Here is a 23101-nt window from a genome sequence, read left to right as displayed (position 1 = left end):
CATGTGTCCCATTAGTGTCTGCCCAACTGCATCTTCCAGTTGCATAGCCAACACTAAGGGGCACTGCAGGTTAAGTTTAAGCAACACCTGAAGAGTCACAGGTTACCCACTCTCTCTGCAAGTGCTAGGGATTAAATGGAAACATTCTTTAATATACTCTCTTTTGTTCGCTGAGGTCTAGCAGAGTAGCTACTAATGTATTTATTTATTTAAAAAATTTAAGCACCCAATAGCTGAACCTCTCTAGGTGGCTTACAGTAAATGGTGGAGACTCAAGGCATATGACATTAACATGAACTTACAGAATGGTCTATATAACAATAAAGCATCAGGATCTACATATATTGGGGTCTCCATAGTCAATTGTGTTTTTGTCAACATTTTCTTACCACTTCTGTATCCTGCATCTGTAGATAAAGCTGAAAACAAGGTGAAACTGATTATATCAGAAAAAGCAGGGGTGGTATTCACTTACCTTCGCTACCAGTTCGCAAATGTGAGCGCGCACATGCGCACAACCTACCACACATGCACAGAGCATCAAAAATGGACATCATGATGTCCGGGTGGGTTGGCGGAGCCTCCCATCACCACCGCTGCCAGATCACCCAAACCAGATAGAGCCGGCTGAATTGCACCATTGAGACAAAGCCATTCAATATTCATTCTCTTAGAGGTGTAGGGATCCTGCCGATTCCTTCCCACGTCAATAAAATAGTCCAAAACAGGTGCTTTACGTACAAGTATAAAATGTTTATTTAAAAAAAATGTTTTAACATTTTTCTAAAAGGGGATAGGCAGAAGATAGATCCAATAATTTGTATAGTTTCAGCAGCACAAGAATTCAGAATAGCAGCAACCAAAACTTTCCCTTCACCCATATAAAGCTTGATCTAACAAGAAACAGTTTTTCTCCTGACCATAGCCCTTGTAAGTATCTTTCTAAATTCCAAGGTTCGGCATTCTTTGCGCCAAGCAGATTGGTAAACTTCAGGTTTTTAGATAATAAAGATCTTACATCTGATGTCTGCCAATGCCTGCTCTATAATCATATATATGGTCAAGTGTCTGTAACAACAAAATATCCCATAGAGATATTGCTTATGGAAAACTGAGTCACTTGGACACCCCTGGAAATAGCCAGTGTTTTATTTTCAGGGCAGAATCCACTTTGCCAATGCTGAGATGATCTGCCCACCATGTTTTACCAGGCTTAAGTTGAAAAGAGAGCAGGTACATTGATTGATAAGTCAGCTTTGTTTTGCCTAGCCCAGAAGCATCACCATCAGTTGCATCCTGATGCACAATGCTGTAATGTACATTTACATAATGACAAATGTTTTATCTCCCAATTTTTAGAAAACAGCTAACCAGAAGGATGGGGAATCGAGAGGTAGTGTTTGGTTTCATTAAGCATTTAAATAGAATAGAAATACAGTTTTAGATCATCTTCAACCCTTATAATTTTACCAAGTATTTCACCAACTCAACAAACAGAACATACTGTTATCCTATCTAATTCTTCCACCGTTTTTGATTGGTTCAACTGAAAAATAGGTAGCCCTTTAAGTCAATTGTGCTTCATCAGATACATTCAATGCAGAGATAAGTTACACAGATGCAGAGTTGGTATAAAGGAATTGGATATTTAAGACTAAAAACAGAAAATAAATACTTCTGCTTATTTTTTCTAAGCTGGTGACCCAAAGAGAGGGTAGAGCATGATCACAATTAAGAAACACGGGTAGGCAAATCCAATATTTCCCAAGTATGGCAAAAAAAAAAAGGCAGTATACAAATTCCCATCCTAAAGTACAGGAATGGGCTGTAAGAAGAGCTTTATGAGGCACAAGGAAGAGCTGCAGTTTACATAATGGTCTGATAAAGGAAATCTGAGCCCAAAACAGAAGTGTAATTTCTTCAGAATTCTCCCTAGTTCTCTGGAAAGTGAAGGCAGGGAACAGGTGGGAAAGGAGAAGTGCTTTCAGACTTGCAAGAGTCTATTAATGTAACCTTACAATAAAAATAGTATTAGCATTCATTATTTTGGTTTCCTGGTCTGGACTACCTTGATGAGTTGATAAGTACCAACAAGCAGGTCCTCCCTTGTCACAAACCTGTAGCTCCTAATAGTTAGGGGAGAACAATGTGAATACAAGGGAGGGAAGCCCAGTGAGAATCCAACATTCTTGTCATTGTCCTACTATGTCTTCACTAGCCCTCACCCCATGTAGGACATAAAGCCATGGTGGCTTCAGGCTTTCCACATGAAAGGAACAGGGTTGGTGGCATCTTTTCCATTTTCCCTATGTTCATCTGTCAGTTGGCCACAGAGCAAAAAGAAGGATCAGTATCACCACACCAGTGATGACCAATAGGCAGATGATGCACCACTGACGTCTTTCTGATGGAGAAACAAAGAGAGATGGTCTAAGTGCAGGAAGGCCAACTCAACTGGAAAGTTATAATCCACCACCAGGGGAACACGAGGAACTAATGTTTGGAACTAAGCACAAAACTGGGGAATGAATTTATAATATAGGGGAAGCTGCATTCATGCCAAACCTTACAAACAAATGTTAATGGGTTATGTATACAAATGCCTACACATTCTTTGACCCTAATTCAGTACTGAACACAATCCCATTGAAAGAAAGGATTTTAATGCATTAGCAATTTTTCTGGTCCTTAGTTATTAGGCACGTAATAAAGAAAATGAAGTGGTTGTAGTGGTTAAAGCATCAGGTTAGAAACCCGCAGGTAAAGCCAACTGATCAACATTGAGCCTGTCATTTTCTCTCAGTTGTAGGAAGGAGGCAAGGCAAACCACCTTGCCAAGAAAACTGCAAGAATTTGTCCAGTCTCTGACAATCAAACATGACTGAACAGAAATCAATATGAGAAGAGAGAACACTAGTATCCTGGCATTAAACTCCAGAAATGATCCTATTCATAGGAATTTGGTTACTTGATTGACATATGTAGTGGGGGACAGGTGAGCTAACCTGCAACTAAGTTTATCATAGATAGCAAGACTATCAGGGACATTACTGGACATATGTTTTTGTAGATATAGAGGGATACAAGCTCAAAGATTGTGTATATACAGTATTTTACAGCATGCCCTAATTGCTATTATTAATTTAATTCCAATTTGTACAAAATAAAAATAAATAAACGCTACTCGTGACTGATTCTGGATTTGAACTGAGATTAAGAGACTGTTCAGCACAAATCAAGGTGCAATACTAGCCTAAGAGGAACAAGTTTATGAAATTATGCTCCTGTAGTCCCTTATTTTTTTCTGTTCTTGAATCCAAATAATGATCCATTTTTCTTGCAGCTGTTCCTTTGAAGCCTAAGGTCATAAAAAATATGATCTCAAAATGAATGATCATTCCAGGTTATGATCACTGGCTCATCTGCTGAATCAAGGGAGGGAGGGGATCTGACCTTGGAACAGTCACAGCCCAACCTATTCATGGAATTATTGGAAGAAGACTCTCTGCCTTACCTTGAGTTTCTGATCAAAACTTAGGATATAAATCAAACCAATCAATCAATGTTTGTCAGTGTACTTAAACAGCTGTGAATTTATGAAGGCCAGTATCTCTATAAACTTTTAAAGCCTACATCTGCTCAAACTAAACAAACAAGGTCTTCTAGGCAATCTGCAGTCCAGCGAGTAACACATTCACTGGCCTTTGTTCACACTGACTGGAATTAATTATTCAAAACATGTGGAATACAACAAATTGTCTAAAGGAAAACAGTAGGAAAACTGGGCATCTAGTAATGCCAGACGGGGTAAGATTCAGCAGCTCCTTAAACAGTTCTACAATGAAAAGGAAGCCCAGAGAATTGGAATAAGGTGGGAGCAATTTTATTCCATGCAAATGGACAGGTCAAGATAAACCATAAAGCCCCGCCTCTTACCACGGGTCATGTGGGAGACTCTGCCCATCTTTTTGAACACCCCATCTATGCCGCTCTGAGTGCTGTCCATCTCGTGAGCAAAGTCTTCTAGCATTCTAGAAAGTCAGCAAATGCATCATCACATGGCAGTAATTTCTAAAGCAGCAACCCCATATTTAAAGCTTGAGAACCTTATTCCCCTCCCACTTGGTCACAAGGCATGAAGTTAGCAGCTAACAATAATTCGCCCTGTTGCAGGGAATTTTCAAAATATTTATTGTTAGTTGCGAAGTCAAATCCGACCCATCATGACCCCATGGACAACGTTCCTCCAGGCTTCCTGTCCTCTACCATCCTCTGGAGTCCATTTAAATTCACGCCCACTGCTTCAGTGACTCCATCCAGCCACCTCATTCTCATTACTAATACAATTTGGGATCTAAGAGATGGAACTGTACTCCAAAATACACATTCTACATTAGGGAAGTAGTGGCCCAAATTGATTTGTCTCCAATAGAATTAAGAGACTAGAATTATTTTTAACTGTCAGTATGAATATCAATCAGGGTTGATCTGCTAATTTTTGTGTATGAGATGAGATGCAGAATTTTAAGTTGAAGAACACCAGCTGAACATTTTGATAAAAGATGGTAAGAGAGAGGATAGCAGTTTTTGCCTTAATCTTGCTTACATTATGGGATTCGCCAGGATTGCATATTGTTCAGGGGTGGGTTTCAACCGGTTCACGGTGGTCCCCGCGAACCGGTTGGTCAGCGAACCTGGAAGTAAGTAACTTCCGGGAACGGCGAAGAGCCCACCCGCCCACCCGCGCTCCTTACCGGTCTTTGAAGGCTTCTGCACTTCCACGCAGGCGCATGGCACATACAGCGCCTGCACGATTCTCCGTGAGCAGCTGGAGCATCGCGCAGGCGCTAAGACGCATGCGTGAACTGCGCGCGTGCATGAGGACGCCACCGCCCCCGTTCCAACCGAACCGGTTGGAACGGTATTAGCAACCCACGACTGATATTGTTGGACCTTCAGCTATTGTTGAATTGAAAAGAATTCTTCATTCTAGATTAGCAATCATTAATCTGATCTCTGATCTGTTTAAGAGTATGAAGCTCGTCTGTTGCCATCATACTCACTAAGACAGGGGCTTTCTGTAGTTCTGAATGAATTGTTTCAAATGTCCCAGCATTGCTGGACAATATCACATGAAAAACAGATCCAAGCAAATCCAATCAATTCCACCACCACCCCACCTTTGCTACCTGGACTCACATAGTTTGTTCATCAAGTTCCTCTCCAACCCGCCCCGACATGTGCTTCAGCACAGAAATGCTGCCAGAGACCAGCTCCAACTGTTCATCCTGTTCCTCAATGATCAACTATCATGGAGAAAAGAAGGCATCAGAGCATTTTTTGCAGGGGGGGGGACAGCAGCAACATGCACAGGAAACAAGAGATTTACAGAAGTCTCAAATAATAGAGAGATCTTCTGTCAAAAATGCAACTGTGTGATGCACCCAACACCATAAGAATCTTTGTATCCTTTTGGGCAAAAAAATTTATAAAGAAAATTCAGGAAAAAAAGGAAAGGAATTAAGTGTTTACAATAGTACTTCACTCAACAGTTTGAACCACTGCATTTCTTTTACAAAGGGCTATTGAAAAAAATGGGTACATATACAAGCCTTTCTCAATTCAATCACAAGACTGGGCTCTTGCTATTTGTTCAATAAGTTAAAACAGCAGTTTGGAAGAAAAATAAAGAAAGCAGACAAGCAGCTAATTCTGAAACATGACTTTCTTTTTTTACATTGATGGGGCAAATTCAAAAGTACAAGTGTGCATCAGTATCTTACTTCGCTTTTATTAAGCTGGCCATTACTATTCCTGTTCTACTGATGGGGAATTGATATTCTGAACATGCTCATAACCCAGGGCTGGAACCTAGAATTCCAATTTTTTTTAAAAGAGTGCAAATTATCATTACTTCCATTCAAGGAGCTTTCCTATTAGTGGTTTGACAGGAAGAGAAAAATAATATCAAGAGATGCAATCAATCAGAATGGCACAGATGTTTAAGGCCAACAAGCATTGTTTATGTTAGAGCTTATACTTCTACACATCTGTGCTATATTTTTACCCCCCAAAATATAAAAAAGTCCCCTTTAGTCTCTGAAGAAATGGAGCTGATTTGTGAAAATCATTAGCTTGATTGGGATGGTGCTCATCTTCTCACCTTCTGGTGCAACTGCTGCTCTTCCAAAATATGTGAATCAGCTGCTGACACCTTCTCCGTACTCAACAGCCCACAGCGGTCCCTGTCATCCACCAGCTTCCACACAGAAAGAGGAGAAAAGAAAAGGGAAAACTCTGAGCAAGACAAGATTCTAACTGTTTCAAGGAAAACCATGCAACATCTAAGTGGCAATGATGAATTAAAATGGAGTGGGAGAACAAACTGACTAAGTTATACTTCTGTAGAAAAGAACATTTCCTGAATTAAAAATCAGCTACAGGTAATAAAATTTTAACACTTATATAATGTAGTTATTACTGTATTTTTGGACTATAAGACCCACCAGAGTATAAAACACACCATGATTTTGAAGAGGTAAATAAACTTTAAAAAACCCTCTGCATGCCTTGTTTTTTTTGCAAAAATAGAGGGGGGGCATGCAGAGGCTTTGGGACGCTTGTAGAGTGCTCCTGAGGCCTATTTTTTGCTACTTTTTGCCCTCCCCAGCCCCCAGGAGCAAATTACAAGCCTCCCAAACTTTCTGCACGTCCATTTTTACAAAGAGGGTGGGGTTTCAGTAAACCAAAACAACTCTATTCAGTGTATAAGATGCACCCAGATTTTCACTCTCTTTTTGGGGGGAGGAAAGGTGCGTCTTATACTCCGAAAAATACTGTAAAAGTCTTTCAAGACTGTTTTGCTGGTCTTACAATATAAAACTTAAATTATATTATAATCAACATAATATTAACCATGCATAGATTAGGGCTTCCTTTTCAATTGCTATATTATTATTATTCTTAATTTTATTTGTGGCTACTTTAGGTGGCTCACAACAATAAAAAAAATGAACAAATAAAAAGGAAGTTTGAAAAAAGTAAAATAATAGAGCAGTAAACAAAGAAAAAGAAAGCAAAGAAAATACATGGATAGGGTTAGTTTAAAAAGATGGACGAGTGGGGAGTTGGGAGAGGGGAGGTAAGGTGGCATCTGCTATCAATCGAGCAGCCACCTTCAGAGCAGAACTCCCCCATTGGGTTCCCAGGTCGATTTGCAGATCCAGGTCTTATTTTTTTTATATATATATATTTTATTATGTTTTCATTCTATACAATCACATATTCACTGTGCTTAATCAGGGCATATAACATTGAATAATAAACACGGCCCTCACTTATATAGAAAATGCCCTCTACAATACAAACCCAGTATACCACCTTGGCCCGCCATACACCCTCTTTCAACCCCCTCCAACTTTCATTCTTCCTTCTCACACACCCCTCTACGCCTACTTCCCCTCCCCTTCTTTCTAACCTTAACCCTATCACTCCCTCTCCATTCCCTCCCTCCCTTCTCCTCCTCCTCTCTCTCACCCTCTCCACCCTCCTTCTTCTTTCACTCGACTCTTTCCTTCGGTATCTATTACCTTCCAGTATATTCGGTTTGTTCTATTTTCGCACTAACATTGAAAAGCCACAGTATACAAATACAATCATGGAATTTAACACATATTGTATTTTCCCCCTCCCCCCTCCCCCTAAATCCCCACCTCCCTTCCCTCCCCCCGACTTCCCAAAGACCATACGTGGTATAACTTTTGAACAATCACAGTCTAAAATATCTCTACATTGAACTCAGCTTCTTACTGTTACCCAAATTTTAAACAATTTAAATTATTACTGATACTAAGCATAAGCTATCTGGAGTTTCTTAGTCCCATATTTACTTTTTATGTAATCAATCCATTTTTTCCAGTCTCGTTTATATCTCTCGTTTGAATGTTCTTTGAGATATGCTGAGATTTTGGCCATTTCGGCTAAGTTCTTTAGGCTGTTAGGAAAGATAGGATGTTGGGGGCCGATCTTCCCTGGTTGGCCAGGAGGTTCCACCACAAAACCGCGTTCGATGAAATCGCATAGCTGACGTCATCAAGAGGGCGACAACAGTGCGGAGACAAAGCACACTGTAAACGCTAAACCTAAAATTAACCCCTAAACCTAAACCCCTAAACCTAATCCTAAACCTAACCCTTAACCTAACCCTAAACCTAACTCTAAACCTTAACCTAACCCTAAACCTAAACCTAACCCTTAACCTAACCCTAAACCTAACCCTTAAGCTAACCCTAAACCTAACCCTTAAGCTAACCCTAAACCTAACCCTTACCTTAAGTTGAATTGGCTTGCTTTCAAAGCGCTATTTAAAGTGCCCTTCTTTCTGGCTGGCTGTTGTCGCCCTGTTGATGACGTCAGCGACGCGGTTTAATTGGGCGTGGCTTAGTTGAGCGCGGTTTTGACGGGTCACGGGCCAGGATGTTCCAAAGGGCAGGTTATGTAGCAGAGAGGGCTCTTCTTCTGGACTTCTTCTGGACTCTGACAGCTGGAGTTCTTTGACGGATACAATCCACAGAAAGCCCTCCATGCCAGCCCAAGTAGAACAAGCTAATCTTAGTGGGATAAGACAATTCATCTAGCCTGGACCTACGCCATTAAGCGCTTTAAAGGTCATAATCAACACCTTGGCTTGGAAGCAGACCAGTAGCCAGTGTAACTTGAGGAGTAGAGATGTATTACATCCTAGGTGCTCCAAAGTTTTCTTCCGATGCCACACTTTCCACCAGTTGAAGCTTCCAAATGGATGTCACGGGTAGCCCTGTGTGGAGCGCATTGCAGTAGTGCAGAGGGGAGACGATTAGAGCTTGAATAATTGAACACAGGGAGTCAAGATCCAGGAAAGGTTGCAGCTGGTGAACAAACTCGAGTTGTGCAAAAGCTCCCAATCACACCTACCACCTGCTCTTTTTAAGTGGAAACACGAGTCCAGGAGGACTGCCTAGTTAACAAACTGGGTCTTTATGGGGAAGTGCAACTTCATCCAGAACCACAGATGACAAAAACATCAGGTCCCGAGCTTGACACACCCAAAGCCATTGTAGGATACTTCACTTCTGATTTTTTAATCTCTTTTAAAAACAAATTGTTTTCACGGTGGCTTCCAAATAGGGGAAACCAATGCAGTAAGTCAGAGCCCTAATTAAACGGTGCCATGTTTCTAGAGAAAGAATTCATAAGTTATGTTGCAGGGAAAGAGATAAGAAGAAACCAGAGAATTCAAGCAAAAACTTGCCAGGAGATCTTTGGGTTAGAAAATCCTTTGTGGCAGAGGCTAAAATAGCCACTGTCATATTATGACTCTTCCATCCCAAAGGAAATTCCAAGCAAAGTGGAGGGAGCAGAAGACCCTACCTCTCGGTTGTTCCTTTCCACAAAGGACTGGGCTGCTGGGTCAGACATGTGATCCTGCATTTCCTACAGAAAACAGAAAAGAAGCAATAAAGATGGTGTCCACTAAGAGTGTATTAGTAGAAAGAATGGTGGTTTTTATTTCTATAGGGCTCCAGGTAAATAGATTCCTATTTAACCAAAGATAGTCCTCAAGTTATTACTGTAATGGAGCCTACCCATCGTGCTTGTAACTCATGATGGTTGTAAAATGAGTTAGTCACATGACTGACCCAATTTTACAATCCTTTTTGCAGCAGTTCTTAAGCAAATCACCACAGTTGTTAAGTAAATATTTGCTATAGATGCCGTTATGCCACAAAACTGATGCAAATCACATACTTGCATCGCATATGCAATGACATGATAATCTCCCTAATTTTGACCTTAAAGATAAAGATTTCCCTTGCTACTTGTTCCGACTCTAAGGGTTGGTGCTCATTTCCGTTTCAAAGCCGAAGAGTCAGCGCTGTCCGAAGATGTATCCATGGTCATGTGGCTGGCATAACTAAATGCCATAGGTGCACAGAACATTGTTACCTTCCCACAAAGGTGGTCCCTATTTTTTTACTTGCATTTGTTATGTGCTTTTGAACTGCTAGGTTGGCAGAAGCTGGGACAAGTAACAGGAGCTGTTATGTAGCGCTAGGGATTCAAACTACTGACTGCCAACCTTTCTGATTGACAAGCTCAGCGTCTTAGCCACTGAGCCACCGCATCACTCAAATTTTTGAACTTAACCAAATCTATAAAGAAACATAAGGCCACCAAGAGGCCTGATAATATCCAGAATTTGTGGCCTTTTCAATTTGTCATAATTCTATCATAATTCTTTGATAGAAAATGAATTCCATAACATTAAATTTTGCTCAGAATCAATCAAAAACTAAGAATTTACATCCAAAGTGGCTATTCAATAGCAACAATTAAGATATTTATTCATCACATCCTGTGCTCCCCGGATGCAGAATCGGGTATATGCTTCAGGAAGTCTCACCTTGACCGACTCCCGCATCTCTGTGACAAAAGAACGTCGTGCTGCAACCTCAGATGGTGCAATGGTAAACTTTTGTGGGTTTGATTCCACAATGCGTGATTATGGGTTAAGGGCAAAGGACTTGGAGGTTGTAAGTTTAAAAATTAGACAGGGCTGGATTCCAATACGTGGGTCTTACTCTGATGTTCAGTCACCAGAAGTTCAATTTCTCTTGCTTGTTCCTCTACCAGGTTGGGGAAACAGATTTACATCAGAAATGCAGAAGCAAAATGCTGCTACGGCTGTCTTACAAGCAGGCAGGAAGTTGTTGTTTTTAAAGGATATAATAGCATCACTGAGGGAGGTTATCCCAACCTAATTTCACTCTCAGCCTCAAAAGGATATAAATTGTTTCTTCCAAATCCTCCAAGTCCCACTCAATGCTGCGCAAGGTGTTGCGTAATTCATTGGTAGTCCAGTTCAGTTCCTCCTTGTTCACAATCTGGGTCTCCTGGAGCAGCTGGCCCCAACGTTGATAAAGGCCTTGGGCTGCATTCACTGCTTTCTGAACTTCTCTGCAGAGCCAAAGGAAAGACATAAGTTGTAAGGGATGGAGGAAGTAACACAAGGCATCTGGCACCAGAAGGAGGAGCTGTTTCCCACCTTCAAGTTCACAACCCCCACTAGCCCCTTCCTAAGGTGACCTGGCAGGGTAAGTCACAATGCCTTTGATTTTGCACTGCTGGCGACAAGTCGAGGAAATGAACTTCCACCACAAAACCGCATTCGACTAAAGGGCGCTCGATGAAACCGCGTAGCTGACGTCATCACAGCGCGACAACAGCGCGGAGAAAAAAGCACGCTGTAAACGCTAAACCTAAAATTAACTCCTAAACCTAAACCTACCCCCCCTAAACCTAATCCTAAACCTAACCCTAAACCTAACCCTAAACCTAACCCTTAACCTAACGCTAAACCTAACCCTAACCCTTAACCTAACGCTAAACCTAATCCTAACCCTTAACCTAACCCTAACCCTAACCCTAACCCTTAACCTAACGCTAAATCTAAACCTAACCCTAAACCTAACCCTAAACCTAACCCTTAACTTGAATCGGCTTGCTTTCAAAGCGCTATTTAAAGCGCCCTTCTTTCTCCGCGCTCGCTGTTGTCGCCCTGTTGATGACGTCAGCGACGCGGTTTAATCGGGCGCGCTTTAGTTGAGCGCGGTTTTGTCATGCCACGAATGAACTCTTGGTAGGAGGACTTGATTGACAGGTCATATGGAGGCAAAATGCATCACTAATGCAGTTCACCCAAGACCGATTTTGTTCCTTTGAGATAACCACTACCTCTCTGAAGCAAGGCAGGCCATTTCAGCATAAACAAACTTCTTATAGCAGAAAAGGCACGGGAGCTCCTCAAAGAAACAGCAGTATATGTCAGCATCCAATTTATTTGGATCAACTGATACTTGTAAGAGATCAAGGCAGTTGCACTAGAAGAAGGTGCTGTTTCTTTGCCAGGAGTTCCGTGAAACCAATTGTCCCCTAAGAAAACATGACCATAAATGAAAAAAAGATCTAGCTGGATGACATAAAGGGAGATATAAAGGGAGTCATAATCTAGATCTGAAGGGAGGGTGAAAAACGACCAGGGGGATCTTCCTCTTCCCATGTAGGTGTGAGAGAAAACAGAACTGGAGCATGCACTGTGCACTCCACAGCCAATTTTAGCCTTTGGCAGATCCCCAACACAAAAGGAACAGAGTATTCATAGCTTTACTCCGACCACGTGCGTTCAGACTGTTAATACATTAAAATACAGATCTAAGCATATTCTTTAGCATAACTAAAACCCAAAGAATGCTACGATCTGACACCGCGAAGAACAAAATAACGAAATTGCTGATTTATACAAAGTAACTCTCCTTGTTGCCTATTTTGTACTGTGCAGAAATTCAGTAGTCGACCGATCTTGGCCGCTTTTCTGCATGAGAGAAACGGTGCTCAGACTTCGTCCACCAACGTTTTTGCTTCCTTCTAACATCCCAAATCGGAGCATTTGGGAACAGCCCGCGAGGGCCGCTATTTCTGAAAGTTGGGCTTCTTTTTCAAGCCCACAGCCACGCAGCAGGCTCCTTTGATCTCTGTGGGGAAGGTTCTTTCGAAGAAGACGACGTTCCGGTGGTTGTTTTACTATTTGAACGGGATTTCCCATCAGAGGTGGGGAAATTTCTCTCTCTCTCTCCGCCTTTAGATTCTCGGATTCCCCGATCTTTCCACACTCTCCACACCCCGCGTGGTTTCAACCGGCTCTTTCCAGAGGGAAGAGGTTTTCTCCTCCCCCTTCTTTGTTTCAAAGTATCCCCTCCGGGGACTGCCACTCACCCTTTCACCACGAAGAAGGGGTCCTCCAGAGACATCCTTGACCGTTCAAGTCGCCTTCAAGAAGCCCAGCCGACCAATAGAAACGCGTATGGGCTTTGAAACCATGGACATGGACATCTAATGGAGGAAAATGTTCCCTCTTCATTCCCGCTCACTGAACTGAAGCCATCAAGGCAGCCATGTTTATTACGGGTCCCTCTTTCACAACCCTATAATTCCCTCGGGTTTTTTTTTCTTTTTCTTTTTTCTTTTAAATGCGGAAAGGGGACACGCCTTTTCTAGGGAGGAGTCAAAATAGGGAAGAGAAGTTAGTAGGCGGGTTGAAAAAAAGAAAAAGAAATCTCCCCTGGAATTTCCTAGCTTCCGTGCGGTCTTTTTTTTTTGAGGGGGAGGGGTGTTTCTACTTGCCTTTCTTTCCATTCCCCAATTTCCTAAAGAAGGAAGACCTGGCCTTGGCGGCTTTGCTTGCACACATTAATTTCTTTTAGCCGCCTCTCGTTTGAAGGCTTCGCCTTTTCAAGTTTTCCACCCCAACTCGCAAACGTTTCTCTGATAGCCCTTAGTCGCCTGGCAAAATGACCGAAAATGGCTTCAAAGCGGACTGCGTTTTTTGTTTTTTTTAGTAATGTTTTATTTTTACCATTTGAGAGGGAACTCGTTATTGATCATTCCGTGCTAAAGAAAAAAGACAGCAAGACCGTATCTTAACTGCAGGATAAAGGAGCATAGAAGATACGGGGCTTCGTATTTTTAAATTTCACCACCGTTTAAATCAGTGGCTCCCAATGTGGGGCTTAAGCCCCACAGGGAGGCAATTTGCTTTTTAATGGGGGCAATTTTGAACCTTGTTTAAACCAAGTTACTGGCCTTTTAGGCTTCCTCTGCGTGAGCAGATTTCACTTTTTGAGTAAAGTAAGAATTATATGTTGGGGGGGGGGGTTGATCAGGATTTTAGAGTTGTTTAGGTAGGACAACCTAAAGTTGTTTAGGCCAAAAAAAAAAAAGGTTGGGAACCACTGATTTAAATAAATAGTTGGCATGGCGAATGCTCGTGCCCTGGAAGGGACCCAAGAGGGAGAGGAGAGTATAAAGACCTCGTGGGCCGAGATTGGAGATGACGCAATAAGGAGGCACAGGCAGATCCTTGCCAGACGAGAAAGCGGTCTGGCCAAAACCAGAAATTACTTATTTCGTACATAAGTGCCAAAAGCTCCTTAAGCCCAAGTCTGTGTTGGGTTGTCTAATAATTTGCTCCAGATTTGTTTTATTTCACGTTCATGAATGTTTATATTTTCAGACGCTGAAAATTTGTAAACGTTTTCTTGCTCATTTCTCCCCACCGTTTTGGGCAACCCTGATCCCAAGATAAACATTGCTGCGTAGCCAATAAAATCCAGTTTACACGTCTGAAAACTCTAGTAGTCTATCTAGCCATAACATACTATCGTATAGGAACGTCTGATCACTTTTTCCTCCAATTTTCGCCCTTTTTTAATCATTTAGGAAAGCCCCCCAGAGTCGCTCTAATAGCGATATGGGGGCGGGGGGGTGATATAAATTTAATAAACTTAAAAGCTTACAAGGTGTTACGTCAGCCGAATTTTATTTTACCCCCTTTTTGGATCAAGACAAAAATGTGACCTACATGCAAACTACCATATACGTTTCGGTGTAAAATAACTTCCTGGTGTACTTTGAGCCTCCGTGAAACAGGAAAGTAATACATTTAGACCGCATGTGAGTTTTGTGATAAGGATTTACACAGCCACACCCGATCAGATGAAATTACAGTATTGGAAAGGAGGCAGGAATTCGGAAGACTAAAAGGAAAAAAAAATGGCTTAGGCTTGCTTTGGAAGGTACGATATCCATACTTGGAAGTTACATAAATTGCTTACAAACTGAGAGTATACGACGTGAGCTGTAAATGTAGTCTCTGAAAGTGGCAGGATTTAGGAGGACATGCGCCACCCAAGCAGAGTATTGTGTTACCCCGCAGCCCGTTATACGTAAGCGGATTGGCTGACAAGGCAGATGGCTCCCTTGGTGAAGGGCCGGAAGCTCAGTTGAGCCTTTCGTCGCGTTACCCATTTATGGGCACAGGAAGCAGGGCTGCTACTACAAACGTAAGCGCTTTGGGAACGAAGCCTCGGCTCCTCCCCATGCCTTGTCGTCAGGCTCCAATAATACATGCAGTAACCACGGAGGCGAGAGGGAGGGGTGACCTAAATAGAGGGAGGAGCCCAGCTCTGGGAATACTGTAAAATGAATAGGGAGTTAGGGACGAGCGTGCCTTCCGTTGTGTTGATTGTGGAGGCTGGTTAGAAGACAATGTGTTTTCCCGACCAGTAAAACATTTACGTGAATATGGGAATATTCTCTCTACACACACCCCAACCCTCCCCATCTGTAGTAAAACAGGGCAATTAAGAAGCAGACAGCCACAAATGCGGATGAATGAAAGAGAATATAAATATGCAAATTGAGGCGAAGCTCCATTGAAGGCTTTGCTTGAACTGGCCTCCCTTTGGTTCCATTGGAAATGAGGGAATGCTGGCCCACGTTGGCCAGAATTGCCAGGCCGAATAACGCTGCAAGGGAGTTTACTCCCGAGTCAGGTTTGTTGTATAGGTTTGGTTGATGACAAGAGGATTTCAAAACTTTGGGTGACAATCTTTCCTTATAATTAGCAAAACAATTGTTATGGTTGAGTTAGAACACGATTTGGAGTTCAAAATACTGTATCTTAAGGGCAAACCTAACATTTCTTGCATTGATTTTCTATATATAGTTTTACATGGGGTACAAACTTGAGATTTCTCACAATTTGCCCAGAGTGTATTTTTAAAAAGTATTTGCATTGCTTTGGTCCTGAAATTACAGATTTTTTAAAATTCTAGTTTCCTTTAATTTTGCTGATAGTACAAAAACTGAATACCCTTCCTATTCAACATCTTGTCATGACTACAGCCTGGAGGCTTAAATCAGTATGCAAAATATGAAGATTGCAAGTACCAACATGAAACCACAGTGCAAAATTTTTATTTGATGTAACACCTCTGTAAATTAAAACTCAGTAAGCCAATCATTTGCCTTTTGCTGTACCCTATAGAATGTTGAGGTACCAACATATATTATTATAAAGGATATAGCCAGAATTGTACTAACAAACCAAACTAGCTATACTGGTGCAACTTGTTTGGAAAACACTAAATGGAAAGAAGTTAAATTGTTTTGGTATCATCTGTGACATCTACTGGACAATTGGATTTTTGCAGGTCAGATATGGTAGTCTCAATAGTTTTAATTCATGTGTTGCCATAATGATAACTGTCTGCACAGTGAGCTTCTGAATAGTTGTAAGTTTTATGTCACTTATTTCAAGTAGGTTGGAATCAAACCTGACTTAATCAGTAAGAGCATCTGTTTCCAAATCTTCCTAATCCTTGCTTCATTGAAAATGCCACCATTGCATTTTCACAACATGCTAAGGCAAAGATCAACTGTCATAACATGGGTTGTCTTTTATGCCAAAATAACTGGCTGTGTTTTGGCTCCATTGAATAGTATTATTTGCTGCTCTGCCTCTTGGCAACCTTATCAATTGCCAATGACTGAATCTAACCCAAGAACAATGTGCAGAAGCCTTCCCCAGCCTTAAAACGTGCACGGAATGAATCTTATTTATTTAACTATTTCCCAACGAGTGGGGGCACGTGGCCTTCAGGCAGTGAACTACAACTTCCCAAATTCTTTAACTTTGCTGATGATGTCTGAGGTCGGTAAGAGTTCAACAACCTCCGTAGTTTCTCAAGAGTAAATCTTGCACTCCCACCATATCTCATTCAGAATTCGCAGAGTGTACTCCACTTCCAAGGAAACAAATTTATTCTGAAGCCAATTAGCTAAGGAATCGACAGCTGGCCACTGCTTGTCCACACAGCTTACACAACCAGCTGCTCATTTTTTCTGAATCCTATCACGCCATTTCAGCGTGGAACCCGACTTCCAGTTCTTTGCTTAGCAGGAAAAAGCCCGCCACCCGCGAGCCTCGTCTCCCGGCGACACCTCCATTTGGCTCTTTCTCTTCTCCCGCCCTGACATTTCCGCCTGCCCTTCCCCCTTTCGGGAAGGGCGGCTAGTGGCGCGCAGTTACAAGGCCGGATGCGGCTCGCAGAGTGGGCGGAGGCGGCCCTGGCGCTGAGATCACCAGGAGTATAAAATGCAGCGCGCTGGGCGCGGCCCCGCTTAGTCGGAACGGACGTCTCTGTACGGGCTGTCGGGGAGGTGTTTGCTGGGAAGAAACAGCCGGAGGCGCGCCACTTTCGCTTTTGGAGGAGGGGGAAGGAAGACCAGGCGTTTCTCTTCCGACTCGAGCTTCAGAAGGGTCCAAAGGGAAGCCCGAAGAGCGCCCGCCAACATGGAGGTGCAGAAAGAAGCGCAGCGTATTATGACGATGTCGGTGTGGAAGATGTATCACTCGCGCATGCAGCGCGGAGGCCTCCGACTCCACCGCAGCCTGCAGCTCTCCCTCGTGATGAGGAACGCCCGCGACCTCTACCTCTCGGCCAAGCTGGAGGAAGAGGACGAGATGGGTGGAGGAAGCGTGGAAAATTTTCCTGGGCGGCAGCCGGACTTAGACCTACAAGGGACGGCGCCCAGCCCGCAGCATCTGGAGGGTCCTCCGGCAATCCTCTTTCCCCCAGCCCAACAGGAGGCGCCTCCACCCACGCCACAGCCCTGCGGCAGCCTGGATCCGGAACCCATGGAGACCCAGGAAGAGCCCGGTAGCAGCTTGCCCGCGCATTCCTTGACCCAGACGGCTTGGAGCCGGGGCGCCTCGGGGCCTCTGCCAGTCAGCAGGAAGCCGAGCCGCAAGCGCCGCAGCAGCAGCCTAGACAAGATTGGCGCCGCCGAAGCCGGCCTGGTGCCTAGCAAGAAGGCCAAGTTGGCGGAGGAGGAAGGCGAGCGGCAGCCCCAGAGGCAAGAAGGGCCCTTTCCGAGCTTGGCCCGAATCCTGCAGGACCGGTTCTCTAGCTTGATCCTCCAGCCTCCGCCGGCCAAAGGCGCCGAGGAGCCTAAAGCGAACTGCAGACAAGGCGACGGAGTGCTGAGCATAATGGTGAGGGCCGTGGTAGCCTTTTAAAGCGCCCCCGCCGGGGACTCGTAGCTGAAAACTACTCCCCGCGGAGAAGCGGAGCCTGCGGAAGCCCCTCTCTGGGCAGAGGAGCTCAGTACCGCCTGTCTCCTCGGTGGCGGGACTTTGGCGGGAGGCTGATGGTGGCGCGGGGAGCCCGAGTGAGGCCTTTTACACCCCCCCCCGTCCTCCTCCCCCTGCGAGTTTAGGCGAGAGACGCTCTGGTGACTCGGAAAGAAGGCGAGACAAAAGGCCGAGCGATGGCTGGCCACGGAGGGCGCTCCCTGGAACTGGGACGCGGTGGCTGCGCGCCGAAAGAGGAACTGGTCACGCCAGCGCGAACGTCGCTGCTCCTGGAAGAGAAGAGGCTGAGAACGTGGGGTGTGGGGGTGGGGGGAATGAAGTCGTTTCCAAGAAAAGGGGAAAGACTTACAAAAACCCGTCAGGCCTTTCAAATCCTGATCTGGGTGGAAAGCAACCACTATCTGCTGCGTGCACTTTTTTTTTTAAACTTTTGGTGCTAGTTCGAGAATAATGCTGCGTTTATTTTCGAAAACGCTTTGCGTTAACTTAAATTGCCAGTTCTTGGTTGAGGATTCCCCCTCCTCTTTTCTGAAAAAAGGCTTTCTTAGGTAGCCGGGGCTTGTTCCCTCAAGGGTTAAATAGCCCTGCTGAGAGCTTTTGAAGAAAAGCAGCTTTTGTCAGCTCCACTCCTTAGATATTGGGGAGGGGGGGGGACTACCCAGCATTCTTTTGCTCAGGGCCATCCCTTTCCCCCCACCTAGTAATTAAGGGTGATCGAGTGGCCTGTTTCTTTGTGCCAGAAACGCTCTCTAAACCTGATTAGTCTTGCCGAAGCATCCATGGCGAGAGCAGCAGGAAGGAGAGAGGGGAAACGGACCAGTCATACTAGTATGACACATCTCTCATATGATGAGCATTTGCATTACTCTGGGTCCAGGAGTGCAGGGGATTTCCTGTTCATGTTGCCTTAGCAGTATATGTGTGAGTGTGTTTGTGGCTGCTATGTGTTTTTTTTTTAATGTGTGGGTGGAGCTCATGATCAGAGGGAGAGGAAGAAGATTGGCATTTTTTGTAAGATGTCATCTCAAACTTGCTGGTGGTTTTCCTAGGTGACTGGCACTGTTGACTTGTTTGGGACAGTGATGAGGAATAATGTGATATTCATAAAACATGTTTTTCCTTGTTATCCATCTTGGATTATTTCATACCTAAAAAGGAGCAGTGAAACCTGTACTGTACTATGATCCTTATGTTGAAGTGTTTTGTAAGGTCTTTTTTCTTAAAACAAAAATCAAGTCATTCTGTGGAATTCCATACCACGTTTTCTTTTGTTCAAGAACTGCTGCTTTGTTTGCACAAATTTTGAAGCAGTTCTCATTGTACCAGAGTTAATGTGTTATGAGGTATATATGTGTATGCAATCTAGCTGTACAGTTTGGAACATAAAATGTTATGTGTTCCTGAAGTGCTAGTTTCATAAAACTAGCTGTAGATTGTTCACTGTTATGGTACTTTATGTTACATGTATGTATCTTACACTTTTCTTTTGCCTTGAAGATGGCAAAAAACCACAAGGTTTTGTTTCTTACCATTCTTGGTAATTAATATTTTGATTAGTAAAATAAAGATTTTTTTAAAAAAAAATTCTGTACTATTTTGCTTAAAAAAAACAACCACCACCATGCAGGGTTATAATAGAGCAGGGTGTGGGAGGGGAAATTGTCATTTTGTAAGCTTCACCATGAAATAGACAATAGATTTCATGTTATTAAAAAGCACAAAATATAAGATAATAAAATGCAGGTGAAATTAATAGAATTGCAAATCCAAAGCAAAATGTTTTAATCTCTCAGAAGCAAAAGTATTTCAGGCTCATGTGCAAGTTGGTTAGTTTAATGCTTAAAGTAGAACATATTGAATCAATTTTTCTAAAAAGGTCAGTTTAGAAATCAACCTACATTTGTTTCCAAGAATTGAAAATTCCTGCACAGGCCTTTAAAAAAAACAGATGGGATTGCATTTTGCCTCTCCCAATCTCAGGTAGCCCAGGTTGCATAACAGTACCTACCCATAGTTTCAAGATGACTGACCGCATGGGAAGATTATATTTGGAGCTCCAGGAACTGAAGCTTGTAAACTTGTTTATGATGAACAAAAATAACTTTTCCATAAATATGGGCCAGTGGCCAGCTGGACAGGATTGGCAGACAAGACCTTGGATGTGCTTTACAAAATATTTGCAAGTTGTAGTATCTTGATGTAATCTCGATAGCATCTGTGGTACCTGGATCATGTATCTGAACCCTTTCGAAATGATTTAGTGGTCCAACACAAGTTGCCAATTGGCTCCCATGGGCATTGAACATACTGCAAACAACCAGGAAAATCTTTTCCTTCAATGAAAACCTCTAAACAAGCCATAGCTTGCGTGGCGCAGCCAGATGAATGCTGAGTTTTTATCAGCAAATTGCTTGGTAGTCTGATAGTTCAGTGAGAAGACTTGGAACATGAATGTCTATTTAGACACAGTGAATTTAGCTGGTGTTAATATTAAGTAGCCTACTACAAGTGAGCTTCATGCTATATTTGCAAACCACAAATCAACTGCTAAGTATTTAAGAAATGCTAACATCTAAAATCCCCCTTTAGATTTTAAAGCATTTTCCTCTGGATTCTCTGGTTTGAGTGGCTATGTCATGAAATAGCTGAGCAAGCAGGTGAGGTGAGATTAATGATGATGGGGCCCCAAGGGCTAAAGGAACTCTGCTGTGATTCAGTGCTCAGGAATTTACTCCCTGTAATCTGAGCTGCTTCCAGTTGAGAGACCACAACCTGGTAATTTTCCTCCATAACAATCTGGTGATTGTCTTTAGCCTATAGAATTAATTCCTCAGGTACTTGAGGTTTTTGAAATGCAAATGAGTGTTACAAAGTAGCTTAGTTTCTTTGTTTGCTTTTTTTGAGAATTAAGAAATTGCAAGAAGCTGGAAGCAAGAATTTCAAGTCAAATTTTTATGGATGCTTAAACACTATCATTTCTGCTTCAGAAATCCGGCATGACCAAATTCCTCCCACTGTACACAAACCCCAGTACACAGAAAACTATGATTGGGCTCAAATATTCTACTAAACCAGATTTATATAAGACATAATTGGCCGGGATCACAGAAGGGGTTAACAAAATGATGATTTAGTACAATGTGTCATTCCTTCTATGGGTTAGTAAGAGGGAGAGATTTCAAGTTAAGACCAACCCTACATCTTCCCACAAAAACTGACACGCCTATTGATGAGTCAGTAGTCCAAAAGTCACTCTCTGTCACAGCTTGGCTGCTTTAACTGTGGGTCCAAAAACAAAGAAGTGGTTTGGCATTAGTAAGATGATGGACTTTGACCTACTTTTGTAAGACTGCTAAACATTGAATGCATACATAAAGCAAGCTGCAAACCTGTGGCCTTCCAGATGTTGAAACCAGCTCTTGGCATCCTTTTACCATTGGTCATGCTACCTGAGATTCCTGGATGTTGCAATGATAACAAAATTTCCACACCTTTGTTTATTTAATTTGAAGTATACCATTGATCTTCTGTTTACAGGCCTCTCCCTCCTTCCTTCCCTCCCATGAGCGCGCGCGCACACACACACACACACACACTTCAAGGTGCCCAACATAACCTAAGAAGAATGACTAGGATCAAAAACCAGAATCACACACATAGATCTCTACTATTTCTGCTACTCTTAGTCAGACATGCTTATAAAATACTTTACATTCTCCCATATTGATTGTTACTCTGAGCTACTCATACAAGTAGGAGATAATTTTAGACAGGAAAACAAGCAACTTTCTTCAGTCAGATGCCTTCAGCTGGTGGACTATAGTTCTTATTAAACTTTAATAGCATAGAAATTTGTAGAAGACAACTTGAAGAACATTGTCCTATAATTAAGGATCTGAATTCACACAAGTCTTTCTGTTGAACAGCACTCTGTTGAACAGCACAAAAGGATAGGTAATTGAAAAAGAATTGAGAAGCAAAACAAAGCTGGTTTAAAGATTACATGTTATTGCTATTTTATAGACATTCAGATATAGCAAAATGCTAAAAATATGATTTTGTGAGCTCTTTCAGGTTTTATATTTTTAAAAGGAATTGCTAAGTATTTCAAGATGAGATGCTGATCTGCTGAAATATAAGCCTACTGAGTACCACTCAGTAACCTGCATGACTGCATGAATGAGCAGATGTACTTGACCATAAGTCTCAAACTTAAAGTCTAATTTACAGAATAACAAGAGTTGGAAGGGATCTTAGAGGTCTTCTAGTTCAACCCCCTGCTCAAGTAGGAAACCCTATACCATTCCAGACAAATGGCTATTCAATCTCTTCTTAAAAATCTGCAATGGTGGACCACCCACAACTTCTGAAGGCAATCCATTTCACTAAATAATTGTTCTCAGTGTCAAGAACTTTCTTCTTAGTTCTAGGTTGCATCTCTGAGTTTTCTTTCTGTTATTTCTTGTTTTGCCCTCAGGTGTTTTTAAGAATACCTCTCTTGTTTTGCCCTCTTCTTTGGGAATACCTCTGAAATATTAAAAGACTGCTGCCATGTCACACACATCCGCCCCCAGTCCTTCTCTTCATTAAACTAGACATACCCAGTTCCTGCAACTGTTCACCATGTGTTTTGGCCTCCAGACAAAATCATCTTTGTTGTTCTTCTCTGCTCTCTTTCTAGCGTCTCAATACTTTAAAAAAAAATCATACAGTAATTTCAATCACACAAACATATGGATCAATGAAAGAATGTTGCATCTGATTCCTTGGCCTTTTTTTTTATACCAATGACGGAATTCCCATGATATTATCTATCACACTAATCCCAAAGTTGCTTTTTCAAAATGCAACTGGACTTTGTTTCTCCTTGAAGACGTTTCGCTTCTCATCCAACTAAACTGAAGAAGCTTCTTAAATGAGAAGTGAAATGTCTTCAAGAAAAATCAAAGACCAGTTGCCCTTTGAAAAAGCAACTTTGGAACAACCATGACCTAGATGACTGAGAATCTCCATAGACACCTACCACACTAGTCTTTTTAGCACTTGTCGTGCCAGGTCCAGGGTTCCACC

The 23101-nt window shown here is 42.5% G+C and overlaps 2 protein-coding genes across 2 annotated transcripts; one reads left to right on the top strand and one right to left on the bottom strand.

Moving 5' to 3' along the window:
- Nucleotides 1–732: 732 nt before the first annotated feature.
- STX10 (syntaxin 10) lies at nt 733–13004 on the bottom strand. Its single transcript, XM_087709702.1, has 8 exons — nt 12811–13004; nt 10826–10995; nt 10442–10536; nt 9409–9471; nt 6164–6259; nt 5200–5306; nt 3937–4031; nt 733–2404 (listed from the first exon to the last, which is right to left on the bottom strand). The coding sequence occupies exons 1-8, from the start codon at nt 12843–12845 to the stop codon at nt 2313–2315; spliced, it is 753 nt and encodes a 250-aa protein (XP_087565828.1). The 5' UTR covers nt 12846–13004; the 3' UTR covers nt 733–2312.
- A 4010-nt stretch (nt 13005–17014) lies between these two features.
- Nucleotides 17015–19615, top strand: IER2 (immediate early response 2). Its single transcript, XM_014060191.2, has one exon. The coding sequence runs from the start codon at nt 17231–17233 to the stop codon at nt 17954–17956; it is 726 nt and encodes a 241-aa protein (XP_013915666.1). The 5' UTR covers nt 17015–17230; the 3' UTR covers nt 17957–19615.
- Nucleotides 19616–23101: the final 3486 nt, after the last annotated feature.

The sequence above is a fragment of the Thamnophis sirtalis genome, unplaced genomic scaffold (assembly GCF_051295495.1).
Source record: "Thamnophis sirtalis isolate CommonGarterSnake01/CBP01778 unplaced genomic scaffold, rThaSir2_p1.2 scaffold_3, whole genome shotgun sequence".
Taxonomy (NCBI): Eukaryota; Metazoa; Chordata; class Lepidosauria; order Squamata; family Natricidae; genus Thamnophis; species Thamnophis sirtalis.
This window is presented reverse-complemented; position numbering and strand designations above follow the sequence as displayed.

Excerpts from the sequence above, each read along its gene's own strand:
- IER2 (XM_014060191.2), top strand. The coding sequence starts at position 17,231 with ATGGAGGTGCAGAAAGAAGCGCAGCGTATTATGACGATGTCGGTGTGG.
- STX10 (XM_087709702.1), bottom strand. The coding sequence starts at position 12,845 with ATGTCTCTGGAGGACCCCTTCTTCGTGGTGAAAGG. Across the intron at positions 10,996-12,810 it reads CCCTTCTTCGTGGTGAAAGG|AGAAGTTCAGAAAGCAGTGA; the intron begins GTGAGTGGCAGT and ends TTGGCTCTGCAG. Across the intron at positions 2,405-3,936 it reads AGTCTCCCACATGACCCGTG|AAAGACGTCAGTGGTGCATC; the intron begins GTAAGAGGCGGG and ends TTTCTCCATCAG.